The sequence below is a fragment of the Suncus etruscus genome, chromosome 8 (genome assembly GCF_024139225.1).
Source record: "Suncus etruscus isolate mSunEtr1 chromosome 8, mSunEtr1.pri.cur, whole genome shotgun sequence".
NCBI classification, from domain to species: domain Eukaryota; kingdom Metazoa; phylum Chordata; class Mammalia; order Eulipotyphla; family Soricidae; genus Suncus; species Suncus etruscus.
In genome coordinates, this window is record NC_064855.1 from 43,620,123 (window position 1) to 43,640,835 (window position 20,713).

General features: G+C 38.5%; 1 protein-coding gene across 1 annotated transcript in view; it reads right to left on the reverse strand.

Moving 5' to 3' along the window:
• Positions 1 to 20,713, reverse strand: part of FLT1 (fms related receptor tyrosine kinase 1) — a 207,377-nt gene that overhangs the window by 170,110 nt on the left and 16,554 nt on the right. The window contains exon 3 of the mRNA XM_049778458.1: positions 2,237 to 2,361. Coding sequence (XP_049634415.1) covers positions 2,237 to 2,361 — 125 coding nt within the window. The remainder of the gene's footprint in view (positions 1 to 2,236; positions 2,362 to 20,713) is intronic.

The window sequence follows — 20,713 nt, forward strand, 5'->3', positions numbered from 1 at the left end:
CACGTGCAAGGCCCTACCACTGCGCCATGGCTCCTGCTCCCAACCCATGTTGGGCTGTTCTTAATGGCAAACAAGCAGTTCACACCATGGTGAAAAGCTAAAAGAAATAAGGATGTGGGGCCAGAGAGATAGCACAGCTGGAAGGCATTTGCCATGCATGCGGCCAACCCAGGACAGACCCGGTTTAATTCCTGGCATCTCATATGGTCCCCCGAGCTTGCCAAGAGTGATTTCTGAGCACAGAGCCAGGAGTAACCCCTGAGCATCGCCGGATATGGCCCCAAAACTAATCAATCAATCAATCAACCAAATGCTTAAAAAAAGAAATAAAGATGTTCCATATACCCATGGCTGTATATCAATTATAATCATAGAGCTATTACTTGAGCTAAGAGAAATACCATGCCCTAGAAAATGTGACATGATAATAAATCAATTTCTAGGGACTAAATCTTAGATTAACAATAGTGATGTTGATAAAAAATAATAATTAGTAACAGCTAACCCTTGGATAGGTGCTGGGCTCTCTTCAAGGTGCTTTCTATAAATCGCTCCAATTAGCTTCTCAAACCAGCACAAGAGGTGAGTGCTACAGAAGTCACTCTACCTCTCAAATGGAGATAGGGCAGAAAGAAATGTTCAAGAACTTGCCAGTGGATGAGTAATGAGTGATAAGAATTTAGATAGTGTAGCACTGACTTCAACTTGTAATCACTTTGGTCTTTCTCTTTCCTGAACCAGACTATCCACAAGTGAGGCAAACACCTGGAAGGTAGAGCTCGCTTTTAATGCCAATAATTGGCACAATCTGGGAAATCAATCATTCCCCAAGCATTTCAGTTTCACCACTATTTAAGTTTCATGCCTTTAGAATCTCTGGCTGTGATGTGAGTCTTGATTTCCTCACATGCCTGCATTGGAGAAACCCAAATTTCTCTTTCTATATCAAGGAAACTGATCAGATCAATTTCAGAGATGGTACAAGGGATAAAGCCTGGGAGGAAGCCCCATCCAATTTCAGGAATCCATAGGTGATAATAAAAATCATTCTAATCTTCCAATTTCATTATCATTACTACTACCAGACTGAGAGAAAGCTGTCTCTGTGATGAGTTGTGCTAGAGTCTATACTGGAAAGCTTTAACCATTTTTTTGTTTTGGTTTGGTTTTTGGGTCACACCTGGTAGAGTTCAGGGGTTACTCTTGACTTTACACTCAGAAATCACTCCTGGCAGGCCTGGGGGATAACCTGGAATGCCGGGCTTCAAACCAGTGTCCTTCTGCATGCAAGGCAAACGTCATGCCTCCATGCTATCTCTCGGGCCCCGAAAGCTTTAACTTTTACATTAACATTCTAAGCACTTTTGATTGAATAGTCTTTCATTTGGGGATTTTTTTTAAATTCAGTTCCTTATTTTAACATATAACTAAATTCTTAATGCTAGTGTATTATTTGCAATGTTACATTCTAGCTTGTCTTTATTAGATCCTACCCTAAATCTTCTTCCTTTATATGCACAATTTACATCATAATATGAAGAACCTAGCATTTATAGTTTTCTTTCACTCACCTCCATTTGCATTTTGTTATTCACAGGAACAAATTTGGATGCGTAGCAGGAGATAAGCCTTTTCTTACTAGGAACTTAAAACTAAAGTCTAGTTCCCTTTACATTAAGGAGAATTTCATTAATGCCTTGATAAGGTGGCCTGCCTGACAGTTCCAACTTTAGCAAAAATCTGGATGAGTAACTAAGCCAAGTTACTAGTTTGAGTAAACAATAGGATTTTCCCCCTCACGTTAACAGATATTAAACATATTAAAAATATGAATAATTTTAGTTCTTTCCTCACACAAATTAATGCTTAAAACATCATTACTTCATTCCATTTTTACACATAAATGGGTATAACTTTTAATATACTAAAAATATGTTATAGAGGGGCCTGAGCGATAGCGCAGCAGTAGGGCATTTGTCTTGCACACAGCTGCCCCAGGACAGACCTAGGTTTGATCTCCCATGTCCAGGAGCAATTTCTGAGTGCAGAGCCAGGAGTAACCCCTGAGCATCACTGGGTGTGGCCCCAAAATAAAAACAAACAATATACAAACAATATATATATATATAAAATATAAAAGTTCACTGAGAAGCCCAAATGTAGACTGTATTTACAGAGATATAAAATAACTAAAAATGCCTTGTGTACATTTGCAGTCAAATATTTTCAGTTTTACCTTTTTTAGAGTAACAGTAAGGTTGGGTGATGAGACCCGACAGGGAATGATGAGCTTCTTTCCTTCAGTCATGTATATTAGTTCAGGTAGTTCACTGTGCATTTCTACAAAAGGTCTATTAATATCTGAATGAGAAGGAAAAAAATATAAACGGTCAAATTACAGATATTCAGACACTGTGGCTGGTGAAGTAGTACGGGAACCGTCAAGTTTCCTCCCTCCTAATATAAGAAATTTTACTCTGAATCTAATCCAGAAAAATAATTAATTTTTCATAAAACATAATTCATCCCTCCAAGCCTTTTTGATCAGATTTTCCTGGGGTGCCAAATCAACTGTGATCCTGGTGTGGTGGTGGTGTGGGGGTGATGTATGTGTGTGTTTTGTGTGTTTAGACAGGATGAGGAAAAACCCTAATAGCATAAGGAGAAAGCAAAATGTTGTGCATCAGCTTCTTTTCCGGCAGTTATGCTAAGTGCCTCAGAGCCTTTGTAAATCAAAAGGGCGGTGGTGAGGTAGTCAACGGCCTTTGGAGCACAGGTGACAGCAGAGAACCTGGAAACAGAGGCATTCCTTTAGAGAGAGGATTAGCATTCAAAAGAAACAGTTTAAATGTTTCCGTATCTGTATCTTTCTTGGTAGACAAAAACAAGAGGGTCTGAGCTGCTGAATGGTATAATAGGCTATAGCACTGATTTCACAAGCATATTAGAGTTGATTCTGCAAAGTAAGTGTTCAAAGAAGTCTCTGAAAAGTATTAAATAATCACCAAGCTACTACCCCTTAAAATATATTATTTGGTCAATGTCAGACAACAGAAGAATTGAATCAACTACTCAGCTGCTCTGTAATTCTTCTGGGAGAACAGAATGAATATCAGATTCCTTTAGAAACAATTCATGTACTCTACCAGCCTTTTTTCTTAGGGGTCTAGTGGCATCCTCAAGCCACTTTATCCTCAAGTATTACTGTTTTGAGTCCTCTGGCCTTGGCTTTAACTGTCCTGTAATAAAAGTCACCATCAGAACCTGAAAGAACCAACTAGATTGTTGGCTATAGTTGAGAAGTTCCTTCTGGATGGAGAACAAATTGGAAAGAAACAGGAGTAGTCAGAATCCAAAGGCTGTCTTGAGAAAAAGGTAAGTCCAGACACTGTGAATGGCTTTCCTGTGGTCTCCTAAACAGAAACCGTGAGATACTAACCAGAAGTTTTTCAAAATGAGGCCTCATTTGAGCCTCAATATGTCACTGATATGATTATTTAAATTAGGCAGAATGGGGCCAATTTTATCTAATGAGACTAGTGTGATTCCTAAAACAGCCATAGCAAAGCAGAGATATTAGATCTCACCAATATAATGAGAGTTGTGATTCCTTAGACAGCAAAATGAAATCAGACAGAGAGGGGAGACCGCTGGATCCTCGACCAAAGCAGAGAAATTGGCTAGGCACAGCTGCAAGTCAAATGTGCCAATAAGCAATACAAATGGTCAGGTATCAGCAACAAGACTCCTACAGTTTTCATAAGTAGAATAGTCCAACACATACACCTCAATTTCACACTTTTACAATTGTATGTGAGACGAAAACATCACATAACCATTTCCATAGCATAATCCTTAAGATGGGGGTAGTTTGACATACTCTAGAGAGAGTCCTGAAAGCTCCTATCATCGGCAGCCCATTAATAGAACATCTAGTTGCCTATAGAAATGGAAATATTTCATGCTCGTCCTTGGCAAACTTTGTTAGGGCATTTTTTTTAGTTAGTCCTTATACTTTTTAGTTAGTTTTTTTGTTTGTTTTAGTTTTTTTAGTTTAGTTTTTTTTGTTAGTCCTTATACTATTCTTTGCCCCAGCCCAAACTCCATCATTCTTAGTGCACCAAATGTCTCTGGTTGTACACTGTGAATCTCTCATATGTATTACATGAAAAAAGAAATAAACAAACAAATGGCTGTACAATCTTTTTTTTTCCTTCAGATGAGGAAACTGAGTAAAGTGAGATAAAGACAGTTATCTAGATGTTAAGCAAAGCCAGGCCTGGAAGCCAGTTAGTTCTTCCAGACCTCCCAGTCAGGCTCTTTCTTTCGGAACACGCTGAAGGCTGAATCTCAGGCTTCCTTTGCTAGAGGTAGAGATTCCCCCCTCCCCCCAGGAAGGGCAAGTAGCAACAGCTGGTCAGAGAAAGGCTAACTTGGCATGTTTCAGGAAGACACTCCCTGCCATGCCATGCCTTGCCACGATATCTAGGACTAAAAAAAGTCTGAAGAAACTTGCCATGGTCAGGTCTGTGAGGGTAGCTGTAGGAAAAGAGCTTTACAGAACTTAAACACAAAGGATCGCATTGGGAAGAATGAACACTACCACCTGGATTTGAATTCTAACTACCCCTGATTAGATGTGAAACTTTGTGCAAAGTATTTTACCCTCTGTGTCTTATAAAATCTTCAGATTTAAGATGTTGATTATACAAATTAATAAGTGTACAATACTTGAACAGTACCTGGCAGAGATAATCGTCTTATATATTATTTAGTTATTCATGTTCTTTTTATTATAATACTAGAACTTGTGAAGAAAGATTAGGATGACAGTACATTCAAGAGCTCAACAATAAAAATATGTATGCAATGATTGCATAAAAGGTAATATTAACAACAACTAGTTTTTTTATTTTTGTTCTGTTGTTTTTGTTTGGGGGAGGGGGCTGCACCCAGCAGTGCTCAGAGGTTACTCCCGGCTCTGTACTCAGAATTAGCTTCTGGCAGCCTCAGTAGGCCACATGAGATGCCAGGGATTGTATCTGGGTCTGTCCTGTGTTGGCCACTCCATTTCTGATCACTGTTAGTTTCTTATTTACCTAACACTATTTGTCAGCTTTACAAGAACAATTGATTATATAAAATAACACTTAAAATTGTTTATTTTAAGGCTCAAATTATAACTCACCAACATTTCTTACATGGGGAGAATTATAAATTTTTTATTTGATTTAGTTTTGTCCAATACAACAAAGAGATACATTAGCTATAATGACTAGTAATTACACATTCATTAAGAAAACCCAATGGTTTAGTGGCAGATGCAGAAAAGTAACATAAAGACAAATATTTGCTTATCAGCACAAATAAATAAAGTTGCTGACATTCAGGCAGGGACTATTGGGATTTGATCATTCCTTTCCTTCCTTCCATGAGCCTACATTTTTGTCTCCTTTGTGAGTCCCAAGGTAAACACAAACACCAGGAAATGGTTTAATTCATATAACTTAACTGTAAATCCTTCACATTTAATTTACTGTCTCCTTAGGTGACTGTTTTCAACAAAGGACTTTGACACAAAGAAGTTCCTACAGGAAAGAGTATGAATTAGTACAGTGATTTCAAGACTAACAAATACCAATGCCAAATGAAAATGGAGGTTAATTTTATCTACATTTAAATTTCTTTTTTCCCTTTATTACTTGGACTTTACTACAACTATTGGCCTTTAAAAGTCAATACCAATTTCTCTGCAATTCTGTTCAAATAGGTCAAACTTTTAAAGTTTGTGTTCATCCAAACATGATTCAAAATGTATCTGGTGCCATAGCTAATCGTGGCATCATAAATCTACTGTGTTTGCAAATGAGTTTATGGTTATGGATGTGCACATGCACACATACACACGTCCACACACAATGTTCTCTGAGCTTATTAATAGTATATTTCCTCTGCAATTTACTTCAAGGAAGGGCTAAGAATGAACTTGCCTGACATATTATACAAACAGTTTTTGTTTTGTAGGACCATAGATACGGAAGAGGTCATGGTTCCATTAATATCACCAGTAAAACCACTTACTACTCCCGAAGGACATATTTGTCTTTGTCACAAAATTAAAAATGACTTCCAAACCCAGCCAGCACTGCACAGTGGTTTCCTGAGACCAATTTGGCTGGTTGTTGAAGGAGTGAGGAAGAGCTGCTCCAAAGATTGCCGGTGTTTCGATAGCACAGACACTGTGTCACCAGGGACTCATGCCAACATGCAGCTCAGTAGAGGTCATGCCACCTTCCCCTCTGAACTCTGAGGACTGAAAGCAGTGACAGGAAACTGGCACAGAATATGAGGCTTTTCTCACCCTGTGGGAGTATCTGAGCTGTCATATTTGAAGAAAGAAGTGGGCTTGGACATTTGAAAAGATCAAACAGGGACCCTTGCTCAGAATGGTATTACATCTATTTTTCATATGTGTTTTTTTTCCTTCTGAACTCTGTTGTTTTTCATACACATTAAGACACACATAGAGGCCTCAGCGTGCTATTCACATTCCATCCCATTTCTTTTTTCTTTTTTTTTAAGTTTTGGGGTCACACCTGGCAGCTCTCAAGGGTTAATCCTGGCTCTCTGCTCAGAAATCACTCCTGGCAGACTCGGGGGACCATATGGGATGCCGGATTCAAACCACCATCCTTCAGATGCAAGGCAAACACCTTATGTCCATGCTATCTCTCCGGCCCCTCCATTCCATTTCTTATTAGTTATCACCTGAGTTTGCATATTTTACTGAGTTTGAATCAGATGAAGAACCTAATGATTTACTAAACCCTTCTGCCTAAAAGAGTACATAAATAAATATCTTATTTCCAGGCACTTGTTAAGAACAACAATTTTTACTGGCTTTTTTCTAAATTATTATTTTTTTATTTTTCTTACCTTTAAATCCTGGCAAAAACAGACTCATAGTTACTTTTTAAATAATGAATTAAAAAGAATAAGAAATTAATTAACCCCATGAAAAGGGGTTTATCTAGACCAGAGCTTTCAGATAGTATGACTTTATGTTATGGATAATATGTCATACTTAGGAAGAATTTGTCACCTTTCATGCAATTTTCAAAACTTTCCATTTAAAATGTGAGGGCGAAAAAAAGGATATGACAGTTAAGGAAATGAAAATGTATTCACTGGTTTACTGTCTACCAAAGCCTTTAATCAAAGGCTTCTGTAGAACAACTAGAAGAAACTGAGATAATTTTACTAATATTAAGACAAAATAGGTCAATATTGAAAGACAACTAATGGAATAAGTAAGGAAGTAAAAAATAGTTGTCAGAGAATTTCCATCATACGAAATATAATAGTGGGATGGCACTGAAATTTGGTAGTGAGGGTGGCAAGTAACTTAGACTTAAAAGAGATGTGAAGTAAAAAATCTGAAAATGTCTGGGGCCGGAGCGATAGTGCAGCATTAAGACCTTTGCCTTGCATACAGCTGACCCAGGATGGACCTCGGTTCGTCCCATATAGTCCCTCAAGCCAGGAGTAACCCCTGAGTGTTACTGGGTGTGGCCCAAAAGCAATCAAACAAACAAAAATATGAAAATTCCATGATATTGGAACAGAGAGAACACTGGAGTAAGGCACTTGCCTTGCACATAGGTGTCCCTGATTTGATCCCTAACACTACATAATTCCCAAGCACTGTCAGAAGTAATCCCTGAGCACAGAGTCTTGAGCACCAGAGGGTGTGTTCACCTCTCTCCCCCACTCAAATTCCATAATGTGGTGAACTAATGACAAATCAATATTAATTTAAAATAAGAGGGCTAAACATAAAATTAAGTGAGCTCTCTAGCAAATAACATACGTTATAAATCAATAGAAAGAAAATGAAAAAATCCCCCAATACTTGGAAATTAAATAGAACATTCCTACATATCTAATGAAGTAAAGAACAGATCGAAAGGGAAATGAGAAAATACTTGAAATAAAATAAAGACATAACATACCTAAACTTGTGGCATGGAGTTAAAAGAATGTGTAGAAGGAACTTTATAGATTTGTTATGTCTGCCTATATTGAAATTTGAGAAAAAAAAATTTTTTTTTAAGTTTTTTTTGGGTTACACCCGGCTCGTGCTCAGGGGTTCCTCCTGGCTATCTGCTCAGAAATAGCTCCTGGCAGGCAAAGGAACCATATAGGACACCAGGATTTGAACCAACCACCTTAGGTCTCGGATCGGCTGTTTGCAAGGCAAACGCCGCTGAGCTATCTCTCCAGGCCCAAATTTGAGAAAATTTTAATTTACTAATATGCCTCCAAACTTTCAACAGTAACAGAAAACTAAACCTAAAGGAAGTAAAAGAAAGGAATTAATAAAAATGAGAGTGAAATTTAATAAAGAACTGAAAAACAATTTAAAACAAAATATGAAGTTTGCTCTTTGCAGTTTGTGTTCTCCCTTAAATATGTGTCTCTCTCACTCTTCTTTTTCCAGGCTGCAGAAATCTGTGTTTTCTCTTTCTCTACCCTTCATATCTTTCTGAGTAAATTTTGTTCAATAAAAACTATCTTGCTTCACTGAAACAAAATAAAATAAAAAACAATAAAACCAAAGTCTAGTTTTCTGAAAAGATGACTACAAATAAGAAATGTGAACAGACAAACCAAGAATGGAGATGACAAGTTAATAAAATTAGAAATGTTAGTATTGACATTACTAAAATTAAAAGTATATTATCATGTGTGCCAGTAAATTAGATAACAGATTAAAGGAACAAGTTTCTAGAAAGATATAAACTACTAAAACTAACTCTTCAAGAAATAGACAACCTAAATAGACTTAAAATAAAAGAGTAAATTTGAATCAAAACACTGTCCTTATATAAAAGGAAGCCCAGACCAGGCCCAGATAACAAGTGAATTCTATCAAATATGTAAAGAACTATAATACCAATTACAAGCCATAGAGATAGTCTAGCCAGTAAGGTGCTTGATCCCTAGCACCACATATGCTTCCCTGAGCCCCAGCAGGAATTGAGAGCAGAGATAGGAATAAGCACTGCTGAACACAGTTATGTGTGGCCCAAAAACCAAACTAAACTGACCTTCCCCAATCCCCTAAAAAGTTGGAGAACCTACATATCTTAATTTTAAATGTTAAAGCTAGGGCCCGGAGAGATAGCACAGTGGTGTTTGCCTTGCAAGCAGCCGATTCAGGACCAAAGGTGGTTGGTTCGAATTCCGGTGTCCCATATGGTCCCCCGTGCCTGCCAGGAGCTATTTCTGAGCAGACAGCCAGGAGTAACCCCTGAGCACCGCCGGGTGTGACCCAAAAACAAACAAACAAAAAAAATGTTAAAGCTATACAATCCAGATATAAGACAATGTATCCCTGGCTAATGGATATTCTACAGAATGCCAAGGCCATTGAATGGAAAAAAAAAGTTTTTCCAACAAATAATGCTGAAGCAACTTTATATGCCTGAAAGTGGAGATGGACTTTATATCACATCGTATACACAGACTGAATCAAAATAGGTCAAAAAATTAAATGTAATAACTAAGGTTGTAAAACTCTTTTTTTGTTTGTTTGTTTTTGTTTTTTGGTTTTTTTTTTTTTGGTTTTGGGCCACACCCAGTGACACTCAGGGAGTAGTGCATGGCAAACTCCCTACCACTGCGCCACCGCTCCGGCCCCTAAAGTTATAAAATTCTCTCCTTTTTTTTTTTTTTTTTTTTTGGTTTTTGGGTTACACCGGCAGTGCTTAGGGGTTACTTCTGGCTCTATGCTCAGAAATCGCTCCTGGCAGGCTCAGGGGACCTTATGGGATGCCAGGATTTGAACCACCGTCCTTCTGCATGCAAGGCAAGCGTTCTACCTCCATGCTATCTCTCTGGCCCCTCTAAAGTTATGAAACTCTTAAAAGAAACTATAGAGGTAAATCTTAAGCGTATCAAATTTGTCACTAGAATCTTATTTATGACCCAAAAACAGAAGCAACAAAAGCAAAATAGATCAATTAAACTTTATCAAAATAAAGAAACTTTTGTGTTTAAAAGAATGGTAAAAGAAAGTAAAAAGAAAATCCACAGAATGGCAGGAAGTATTTGCTAAATATCTGAGGAGAAACTTGTATCTAGAATGTATAAAATATAGTCAGATATAAATATCTAACTTTATACAAATACAAATATAAGTACATACAAAGCTAATTATATATTAGGTACATTTTCTATATATTACATTATGTATCTATATTATATTGTGTATCCAAATATATAGCTATATACAATATAGTAACATATACAATATATTGATATATAATAATAAATTTAAGTGGTCTTACACTCAATAATAAAGATAAACATTCCAATTAAAAATGAGGGTCCCACAAAATGATACAGAGGATAAGGCACTTGCCATGCACACTGCCCACCCAGGTTTGATCCTCTGCACCTTGATATTTTCCCAAGCACCACCAGAAGTGAGCCCTAAGCAAAAAACAAGGAGTAAGCTTTCAGCACAATTGGGCATGGCCCAAAAACTCCATAAACAAAAACAAAAGAAAAAAGAGAAAAAGATCTTTCTTTAAGGTGTACAAATGGTTTAAAAGAATATGCAAAAATATTAATATTAGTCTCAGGAAAATACAAGTCGAACCCACAATGAATATATTTAATATTTACTAAAATGACTATAATAAAATAAGTGTTAAATACTGATAAAGATATGGAGAATTTTGGGCCCGGAGAGATAGCACAGCGGCGTTTGCCTTGCAAGTAGCCGATCTAGGACCAAAGGTGGTTGATTCGAATCCTGGTGTCCCATATGGTCCCCCGTGCCTGCCAGGAGCTATTTCTGAGCAGACAGCCAGGCGTAACTCCTGAGCATCGCCGGGTGTGGCCCAAAAACCAAAAAAAAAAAAAAAAAAGGAGAATTTCCATATCTTTATTCATGGCTGGTGAAATGTAAATGATACAGCCACTTTAGAAAATATTCTAGCAGGGCCCAGAGCAATAGTACAACTGGTAGGACATTTGTTTACCTGGCATCCCATATGGTCGGCTAAGCCTGCCAGGAGTGATTCCTGAATGCAGAAGTAGGAGTAATCCCTGAGCACAGCTGGGTGTGGCCCATAAACCAAAAAGGAAAGGAAAAGAAAATACTCTAGCAGTTCTTCAAATGGTAAAACTAAGTTTACCATATAATCCAGCAACCCAAGAGAATGAGAATGTATATCCAAATAAAAGATTGTAAACAAAGATTTACTGCAGCATTAACTATGCTAGCTAACAACTAGAAAACAACTCAAGTACCCATCTACTGCTACCTATTTGGATAGTTTAAATGTTGCAGATCCATACAAAATATTCAGCAATAAAAAGAAATGATGAATGATACTCAACAATGAATGATGCAACATGAATGATACTCAAAACACAAAAGATACCAGTTATAAATGGTTACATATTTTATTACTCTAAATATACTGAGTGGGCAAATCTATAGTGACAGATAATAGATTGGTGGTTGCTTAAGGACAAAAAATAGATTAGTAATTGCCTAGGAGAATGGGATAGCTAAAGGGATTCTTTGTGAGATACTGTAACATTCTGAAATAAATGTGGCAATGGCTGCATTTATGTGTCAATATGCTACAAAATACTGAATTTTTTTTGGCCACACCAATAGCCATTTCCAACTTAGTACTTGGAGGTTGATCCTGGTGGTGTTTGGATTGAATCTAGGCTACCAGAATGCAAAGCAAGCATAGCTTGTCAAGCTCTCTCTGTGGTTCTATTAGTCCATTTTTAAATGCATGAATTGTGTGGTATGTGTCTTACTTAGAAAGAAAACAAGAACATTGGTTTTTTTGTTAGAAGTGGTAACCCACTCTTTTCTGAGCTGAAACAGTTTAGTCCTGGAGATCATTTAGTACAAATGCCTCAACTACTGGCCCTTGTGATCTTTCTCTACCACTGTCGTCCTTTGCATCTATATAGGTCACTCTCACAGACATACACAAATGGACCTTCCTGTGTGCTAAAATCATCCTGATTACAAACATGCCCTTCAGTTCTCCTAGGCAGGGTTGGATAAGCAGGAAGCAGAGTCAAACATCTCTGCCCTCATTTAGATGAAAGCTATTGGACTGACGTGTCTAGTATTGTACTCCTCTTAAGTATGCAATAAAATATTTATAAGTGACTGATTCTAATTTTCCACATGAATGACACAAAGCCTCAGTTGTAGTTACCACCAACCCTAAAACACTGCAGTGTCACACTAGTAGATACTGACTCTGGATCAGTATCCAGAGTTAAAAGTGATTTTTTGAAAATATCTACTCAGTTTCAGTTCCTGAAATTCTGCCTTCTAGACAGATGGCAAAACATAAGACTACTAACAGTATTTCAGAAGAGTTATGTGGTTTTACATTGCCTCACTATGAAGCACTATTGACCACTAGTAACAGAAAATTGAATATGAGAAGAATTAGAATTGAGGAGAAACACTACAATTCTCTCTCTATGACTTTGCTCCTTGGCACACGAGCTGCAAGCAGAAATTAAGCAGTGTGATCATCATCTTATCCCTCTGTCCTGCAGAAATTGGGCCCAGATGCACAGTTTGCTGATGAGTGTGAAGAAGACACCAACTTAACAAACAAAAAAAATACAACAAAGATATATTATGTGCTTTGCATTGTGTATAAACTCCATGAGCTCATAATATTTATAGACAAATTATATGAATTACACTCACCTCTCTTTATTTCCCTATTTCAAAGATATTAATACAGAAAAAATACTTCTTTGTGATCCCAGAATCTCATTCAGTAGGTATCACAGGGAGCTACTTGGTTTCTATGTCCTGAACATCAACCAGATTTTCATCTTGATCAGCTACAGAGCTCAAAAAAAAAAGAAGGGAGGGAAGCAAAGAAAGAAAGTAGGGAGAAGCAATCATGGGAGAATGATGAAGAAAGGAAAAGAAGGAAAGAAGGAAGGGAAAGTAAGAAAAAATGATGAAAAGAAATGAAACAAATGGAGAATGAGAATTAAAAAGAAAGAAGCTCTCATGGATTTACAGTAGCTATTTTCTATTGCCACAATTTCTGGTCATGTTCAAGAGTTTCAGAACTGTTACTCCCAACTCTAACCTCTGAGTCATAAAATGGTAAAACTGTGAAGGAACTTTTAAGATAATACTAATATTGCCTCTCATATTACCTCTTACGTTATAAAAGAAATGGAGGCCAGAATGGAGGGAAGACTTTCCTATAATATGGCAATAATTAGGTCTGAGCCAAAACCAAATCCAATTTTCCAAATCCTAGACTATTCTCTGAGCCGTACCTCAAATGACTCCAGAGTGGCAATGCACCTTCAGTATTTACTAAGCATGTCTCCAATATCCAATGAGAGACACACTAACAGTCAGGATAGCATGAAATCTTCTGAAAGAGTTTAGAAAGATAAAAAAAGGCAGGGTGATTAGAAACATTTATTCCTCCTTAAGACACCTTAAGATGGTGTCTTGAAGCCTTTTTTAGCTCTTTCTGCTTAAACAGACAGGACTCTCTTGGAGTCTCTGTGATGACCACTGCAGAACCAAGAACGACCAAACCAGAGAAAGTCCAATTTCAGGGAGACTAGAATGAAATCTCTTCAATATGTACATTCATCCTCAAGGGGAGAAGATGATTTGCCATTTTCCTCTTCAGCCTTGGTGTGGGTTTTCCTGAAGAGCATTCTCAGTGCCTCTCATCTGAAGGAAACCCACCCCCCCAGTGGTTGCATGGGGAGTTGGAAGCCAGAGTTCTGCTGAGGTCCTGTATTTACAATCTATGTCACCAAAGGATGAGTCAGCTTCTTATATACAAGAGGGGACTGGTACTTTTCTACCCTCATACCGATGGTTTAGTATATATTCAACTAAAGAGTTCACACTGGGTAGAGCACACTACAATCCTGCAAATCTGGGCCAGCAGAGGAAAGAGTGGAAACAAGGATAAAAATGGTGGTAATGCTTGCTGCAGACAGTTGTTGCCAAATGGAAATATGACCCAGTGGAGATAGTTTCCAGTGTTTAAAGATAAGTAGGAAATAATATTTTAAAACAAATGTTTTATATTCACCCTCTGTAGTTTACAAAGCTGTTGGTAAAAGGGGTTTTGGAGATTAAATGTTCCAAATCCAAACCCATCACCAGTGTCAACCCTACACCAAAAACCCAAGATTTCCTCTTTCTTGTTCTCTCCCTACTCCACTTGCTTAGAAAACTCATTACTTTTGGGAAGAAAAACAAAATTACTTGGAGGTTAATTACTGGTTCTGCATTTAGGAATTATTCCTGATGGTGTTCAGGAAACCATATGGTCTTCAAGGTTTGAACCTGTGTTAAGTGCATGCAAGACAAGTGGAGTACAAACCCTAAATACTGGCCCCTAGTCTTGACTCTTATGGTCACCTTCATATCACCAAAATGATCAAGAAGCTTGGCCACTTCTCTCCCCACCCCTTTTGGTTTTGTTTAGTTTTTAGGACACACCTGATTGTGCTCAGGGATCACTCCGAGCAAGATCACTCCTAGAGGACCAAATGGGGTTCCAGGAATTGAACCCAGATTGGCTGCACACAGAGACAAGCATCCTACCCATTGTACTATTGCTCCAATCCCTAGTTAGTGCCCTTACGCTTTTGCCACTCTGCCTCCTCATTCTTCCCTTCTCTCTCCTCCTTCTTTAGCATTTTCAGGAAATCATATTTTGTGTAAACACCTCTAATTATTAAAAGCTTTTTTCCTAACAAAGTATATGACCCCTTAATGAGCCACATCCTTGACTCAATACTTTTCAAAGAATGCAGTCTTGAACATGATATTGATATTTCTATAGTTGTTCTGGAAAAGAGAACTGTAATAAAAGTTCTCTCACTTCATAGTTGTGAAGAGAGTAAGTCTAAAGCAAATAACAGCAGATGAATATGACACACACCAGGCCCTCAAAATCTCAACAAGGGAAAGGTCCCAAGACATCACTGCTCAGCCCACCACATTAGCCACTGTCCTGTACCTGAATAGACAGTCACACAGAGGGACTCACCATTTCCTAAGACATTTCAACCATTCCACTCTGGGACACAGAGTCAAACGAAATCTGCCTATCTTGACTAATTTCAGTTTTAGATAGCAATTCAGTCATCTAAGCATATAAAGATAACATGATCTCTTTCTCACACAAGAAAACTCTGAAAGAGATTCTCATACTCATATCACCTTTTTTTTCTGTGCAATTTCTTCTGATTAAGTATTTAAGTTCTTTCCATTGTTCCTGGCCAACAAAAATAATGATATCATCAAATAGTTTAATGTTTCCAATCGCAGAGGCAGGCACCCGTTTTACTAAAGATGAAAATACAAGTTAGAGCATTTTAGTGATAGACTTGGCATTTCTGCTCTCATTGTCTTTGAAATGTAAACAGAGAGTCTATGCTATCTTAATTCTAAATATATTTATTAAAGCAATTCAAATTTACCAGTTTCTTTGATAAGTGAAAAATAACTAAAAATTGTCTTGTGTATGTCCACCATACTCTCTCACTCCATGGTCTCACAACTCTGATCTCTCTAAGGTAGCTAGAAAACTGTGGGGTTTTCAAGCAGAATACAGGGTCTTTGTGGGTTTTTCAAGCTTAATACAGGGTCCCCTACGTATATGACTTTTGCTTTATTTCTAGTTCACTGCTCTAGTCTGTTGAAAGAGTTGTAAAATTCTCGTGTGTGTGTGTGTGTGTGTGTGTGTGTGTGTGTGTGTGTGTGTGTGTGTGTGTGTGTGTGTGGTTTTTGGGTCATACCCAGCAGTGCTCAGGGGTTATTCCTGGCTCCAGGCTCAGAAATTGCTCCTGGCAGGCACGGGGGACCATATGGGACGCCGGGACGCCGGGATTCCAACCGATGACCTCCTGCATGAAAGGCAAACGCCTTATCTCCATGCTATCTCTCCAGCCCCGTAAAATTCTCTTTTACCCTCAGATTTGACTTCAAGTACTGGAGGACAGGTAATATTAATAGAAAGAAAACCTCCCCATTTATTTCATTTAGCAAACCTTTCTTGTTATTTTTTGTTTGGTTTGATTTTGATCTTTTTTTGAGGGTGCATACCTAGTAGTACTTATTCCTGGCTCTTCATGCAAAGATTAATCCTTGTGGTCTCTGAACACTATATGGGGTACCTTACCCATTGAACTGTCTCTCTGAGCCCAGCAAGCAAACATTTTTTGAGTGCCTTATAGTTTCAGACTTTTTGTTGGGTGTTGAGTTGCTGTGGTGAGCCCAATAGTCTCAGGGTTGTAAAAGAGGAGTTTTCTGTGAAAATAGTAGCTCAGGTGAAGCACCAGTTGAGGGAAATCTGGAGTGGTTCTCACTTGAAATCCAAAAAATGAGTAAGGGAGAAGTGGAAAGAGACAGAATGTCCAAGTCAGGGGAGCCCCAGTATGCTCCTCTTTTATGGTTCTTTTCCCACAGTGCTTTCCGATACGATTGTTCTAACCATTTACTTGCCCTCAAAAATCAGTGACCACCAGCATTTGAATACTTCCCACTTGGTTCAACACAATGCATTTAATACACAGTAACTTGAACTGATGACCCTCCTGAGATTAGGCATGTACTATGTATGTTCTCATTTCATCTCCTAATAACCTCAGGACATAATATCCTTTTCATTTTACAAGTGAAGAAATCTAGATCTAAAGCTAATATCAACAACAGTAGTAGAAGTACTAGTGAACATTTGTACTGTGCAGCCTGAACGCCACCAAAGGCTAAAATGAGAAAATATTTTGCTTTTTAATTTTTTTTTGTCTTTGTTTTTGTTTGTTTGTTTGTTTGTTTAATGGGGCCAGACCTGCAATGCTCAGGGGTTACTTCTGGCTCTGTGCTCAGAAATTACTACTGCTAGTCTTAGGGGAACATATGTGATGCTGGGGATCAAACCCAGGTTGGCCACGTGTAAGGCCCTACCTGCTGTGCTATGGCTCTGGCCCCAAACAAAATGTTTATGTACATATATAAATATGTATTAATTAAACTTAGTTAAAGAAAAGAACTCTTTTGTCTTCTTTACTATGTAGTAGTTATATGACCTTAGACAAATTACCCAATCTTGGTGGAAAAGGAGATAGAAATAATACATTTTCTGATTATGGAAAGAATAAAATTTCTTTTTTTTTTTTCTTTTTTTTTTTTTTTTTGGTTTTTGGGCCACTCCCGGCAGTGTTCAGGGGTCACTCCTGGCTGTCTGCTCAGAAATAGCTCCTGGCAGGCACGGGGGGACCATATGGGACACCGGGATTTGAACCATCCACCTTTGGTCTGGATCGGCTACTTGCAAGGCAAACGCCACTGTGCTATCTCTCCGGACCCAAGAATAAAATTTCTTAACATCTGTTACTTAAGCAGCATCTGTCTCAGAGTATGACCTACCTAATAGTATAAAAAATACTATTATTGGGACTGGAGAGATAGCATGGAGGTAAGGAGTTTGCCTTGCGTGCAGAAGGGCAGTGGTTTGAATCTCAGCACCCCATATGGTCCCCCAAGCCTGCCAGGAGCAATTTCTGAGCACAGAGCCAGGAGTAACCCCTGAGTACTGCCGGGTGTGACCCAAACCCCCCCCCAAAAAAAGAATAATACTATTATTATGATACTATTTTTATTATTATTATACTAGTATAATACTATTTTTATGAAGGTATGTGTGTAAAGCCAAAGGCTTAGCATATTTTGGGGGGGTGTCACACCCAGTGGCGCTCAGGCGTTACTTCTGGCTCTGCACTCAGAATTTGCTCCTGGCAGGCTTGGGGGACCATATGGGATGTTAGGATTCAACAGGGGTCTGTCCTGTGTTGGCTGTGTGCAAGGCAAATGCCTTACTGCTGTGCTTTCGCTCAGGCCCAGACTTAGCATATTGAACCTAATCTGAATCCCAGGTGTTGTTTCAACTAAAGCCAATTAACTGATATTTAATGAGGAAAGGAAGGAGTATATATTGCTTTAGTAAGTCACTGACTTTTTTAACTTTATTTATTTATTGATTGGTTTGGGGCCACAACTAGTGGCGCTCAGGTGTTACTCCTGGCTTCTGCATTCAGAAATCTCTCTGGTAGGGGACCATCATAGGGGATGCTGAGAGTCAAAATGGGTCCCTCCTGGGTTGGCCGCATGCTTTTATTGGTCACACCCAGTGGCGCTCAGGGGTTACTCCTGGCTATATGCTCAGAAATCGCTCCTGGCAGGCTCGGTGGACCATACAGGATGCTGGGATTCGAACCACCGTCCGTCCTGGATCAGCTGTGTGCAAGGCAAACACCTTACCACTGTGCTATCTCTCTAGCCCCCCAAGTCATTGATTTTTAATACTATAGTTAGCCAAGATAAATGCCAACTAACTCAGCAAAATGCATCCATTGACAAAATAATGAATACTTTAAATACTAAAAAAAAACCAAAACCTAAGAATATCAAAACCATTGGGGTTAGGAATATAGCATAAAGAACTAGAGTGCATGCTTTGCATATGGGAGACCTATGTTCTAATTGTGGTACAGTACAGTCCTTCAAGCACTGTCAAGAGCAATCTCTGAGCTCTTCACCAAAGAGCCACAGCACTACGGGATGTGGCCTAACCATCACCCTCAATTAACAATATCAGAACTGTAAGAGGATATGACACATATTAGCAGTGCACCTGTCTTGGATGCATGAGGCCCTCTCTTGAAGCCATGAAATAGCACTACGTGTGTCCCCTCACATTCACACACAAAATAGATCGAAATGGATAAATTCAATTTACCACCTCTTTAGAGAAAGATGTGTGCAGGGCACACATTTACTGCCAAAGTCTTTTCAACTTAAAAAGCTTTATCTTGAAATAGTTGATTTTTCTTAAAAGTCTCTGTGAAGGTTTTACAAAAATTCTTAAAACCATAATGTTATAAAGTATTATTTTTCTCACCTCCAAATCAAATAAAGTGGTAGGAGATTCGATGATATGGTTCATTTATTGCCTTTGGAGTTTTTAATCATCTGGATTTTAAAAATCAACCTCAAATTATTAACTTTCCAGAGCCTTATGTTTTGTTCAATACCATGTCATTCTGATTATTTTTGAGTAGCTATTTATTTACACACAATATACATTTGATAATACACAATTATTTTGCTGCTAACATTGCTTGCCATAGATAGCAAAACATAGCATCTCAAAGTTCTCTGGTATAGAGCTGAAGCAGTGTCAAGAAATAGCTCTTTCCAAAAAATAAAAATAAATCAAGTGCCAGAAACAATCTTCAAGGGGACATGCTAGGTGGACACAGTCTTAAGCAGGGAAGCAGGTGAAAAGCTTTTGGCAATCGGCAGGCTCAACAACACAAAAGTGACTTCCATCCCAGCCACATTTAAGAGCCTCCTAAAGTCAAATTCCTTTGTTATTTAATGACCAAAATGGTCTTGAAAAGGAAATGTGAAATGACAGGGCTTACAGATATTAAGAATGTCTCCCATCAAATTTTCATGTAGCTGGAAAGAAGACTGGATAAGAGTTAGATTACTTTTCTCTAAACTCTTGCCATGTGGTCCCAATCAACTGTGCCCCTTGATGGATAGAACACTTCAGCCCTAGAGGGAGTACAGAGCCAGACAATTTAAACAGGGGTCTGTTTCCCAAGAAAAGAAAAAACCTTTGTGATTCCAATCAGCAATGTTGTCAGTGACTATTTTAAACCCTAGGAGAAAATGTGGTTCTCCTTTTTCACAACTTCATCAAGTGAAAAGGGGGGTGATGTCCAGCAAAACAAGAACTTTGTACTTTGTAATGAAGCTGTACTCAGATTCAGGCCAGAAAATTCTTAAGCGATCTAATGAAAGAGAATTCTACAGTTCAGACTCCCATCATTTTGGGGAAACCCATGTGGATTTCCAGGCATGTATTCTGAGAGTCCAAATTTTGTTCATCCCAATGTGTTCATCTGTCTCTTGAGCACATACAACAGCAATGATGTCAGAAGAGTAACAAACATGATCCATTGCCCAACCTGTCTTTATTTGTTGGTTCCCAGTGATGTCTAGTGATTACTTTGTTTTCTCAACAACTATGGGTTCAAGAAGCTACTAGGAAAAGAACAATTCATTAACTGAGATCAAAATGTAGGAACCAATTCTGAGAGACTTTCCTGACGATAAATGGATTTCAAGAAATAGTGGTAGAAGCCAGGCATTAGTAAAGGAGATGTCATAGAAGGAGAGAGGAGAGAAGTTCTCTGGAGGAGCAGGGAAAAGGGAAACTGAGTCCATCTTGATGGACTTAACTGTCTCTTAAAAAGGGAAAATTCTAGATGATCAACCAAGCAATGGCAGATCATAGCGAGGATTTACTGAGCAATTAGAATCTAAATGGTTTCTTTGTGTGTGGGGGGGGGAGGTTGTTTTGTTTGGGGAGGGCACACCCAGTGACACTCAGGGGTTACTCCTGTCTCTGCACTCAGAAATCACTCCTGGCTTGAGGGACCATATGGGACACCAAGGATTGAACCGAGATCCATCCTGGGTCAGTTGCATGCAAGGCAAACACCCTACCGCTACGCTATTGCTCCAGCCCCAGAACCTAAATAGTTTTACTTGTGCAGTTAAGTTGTTGCTTCCTTT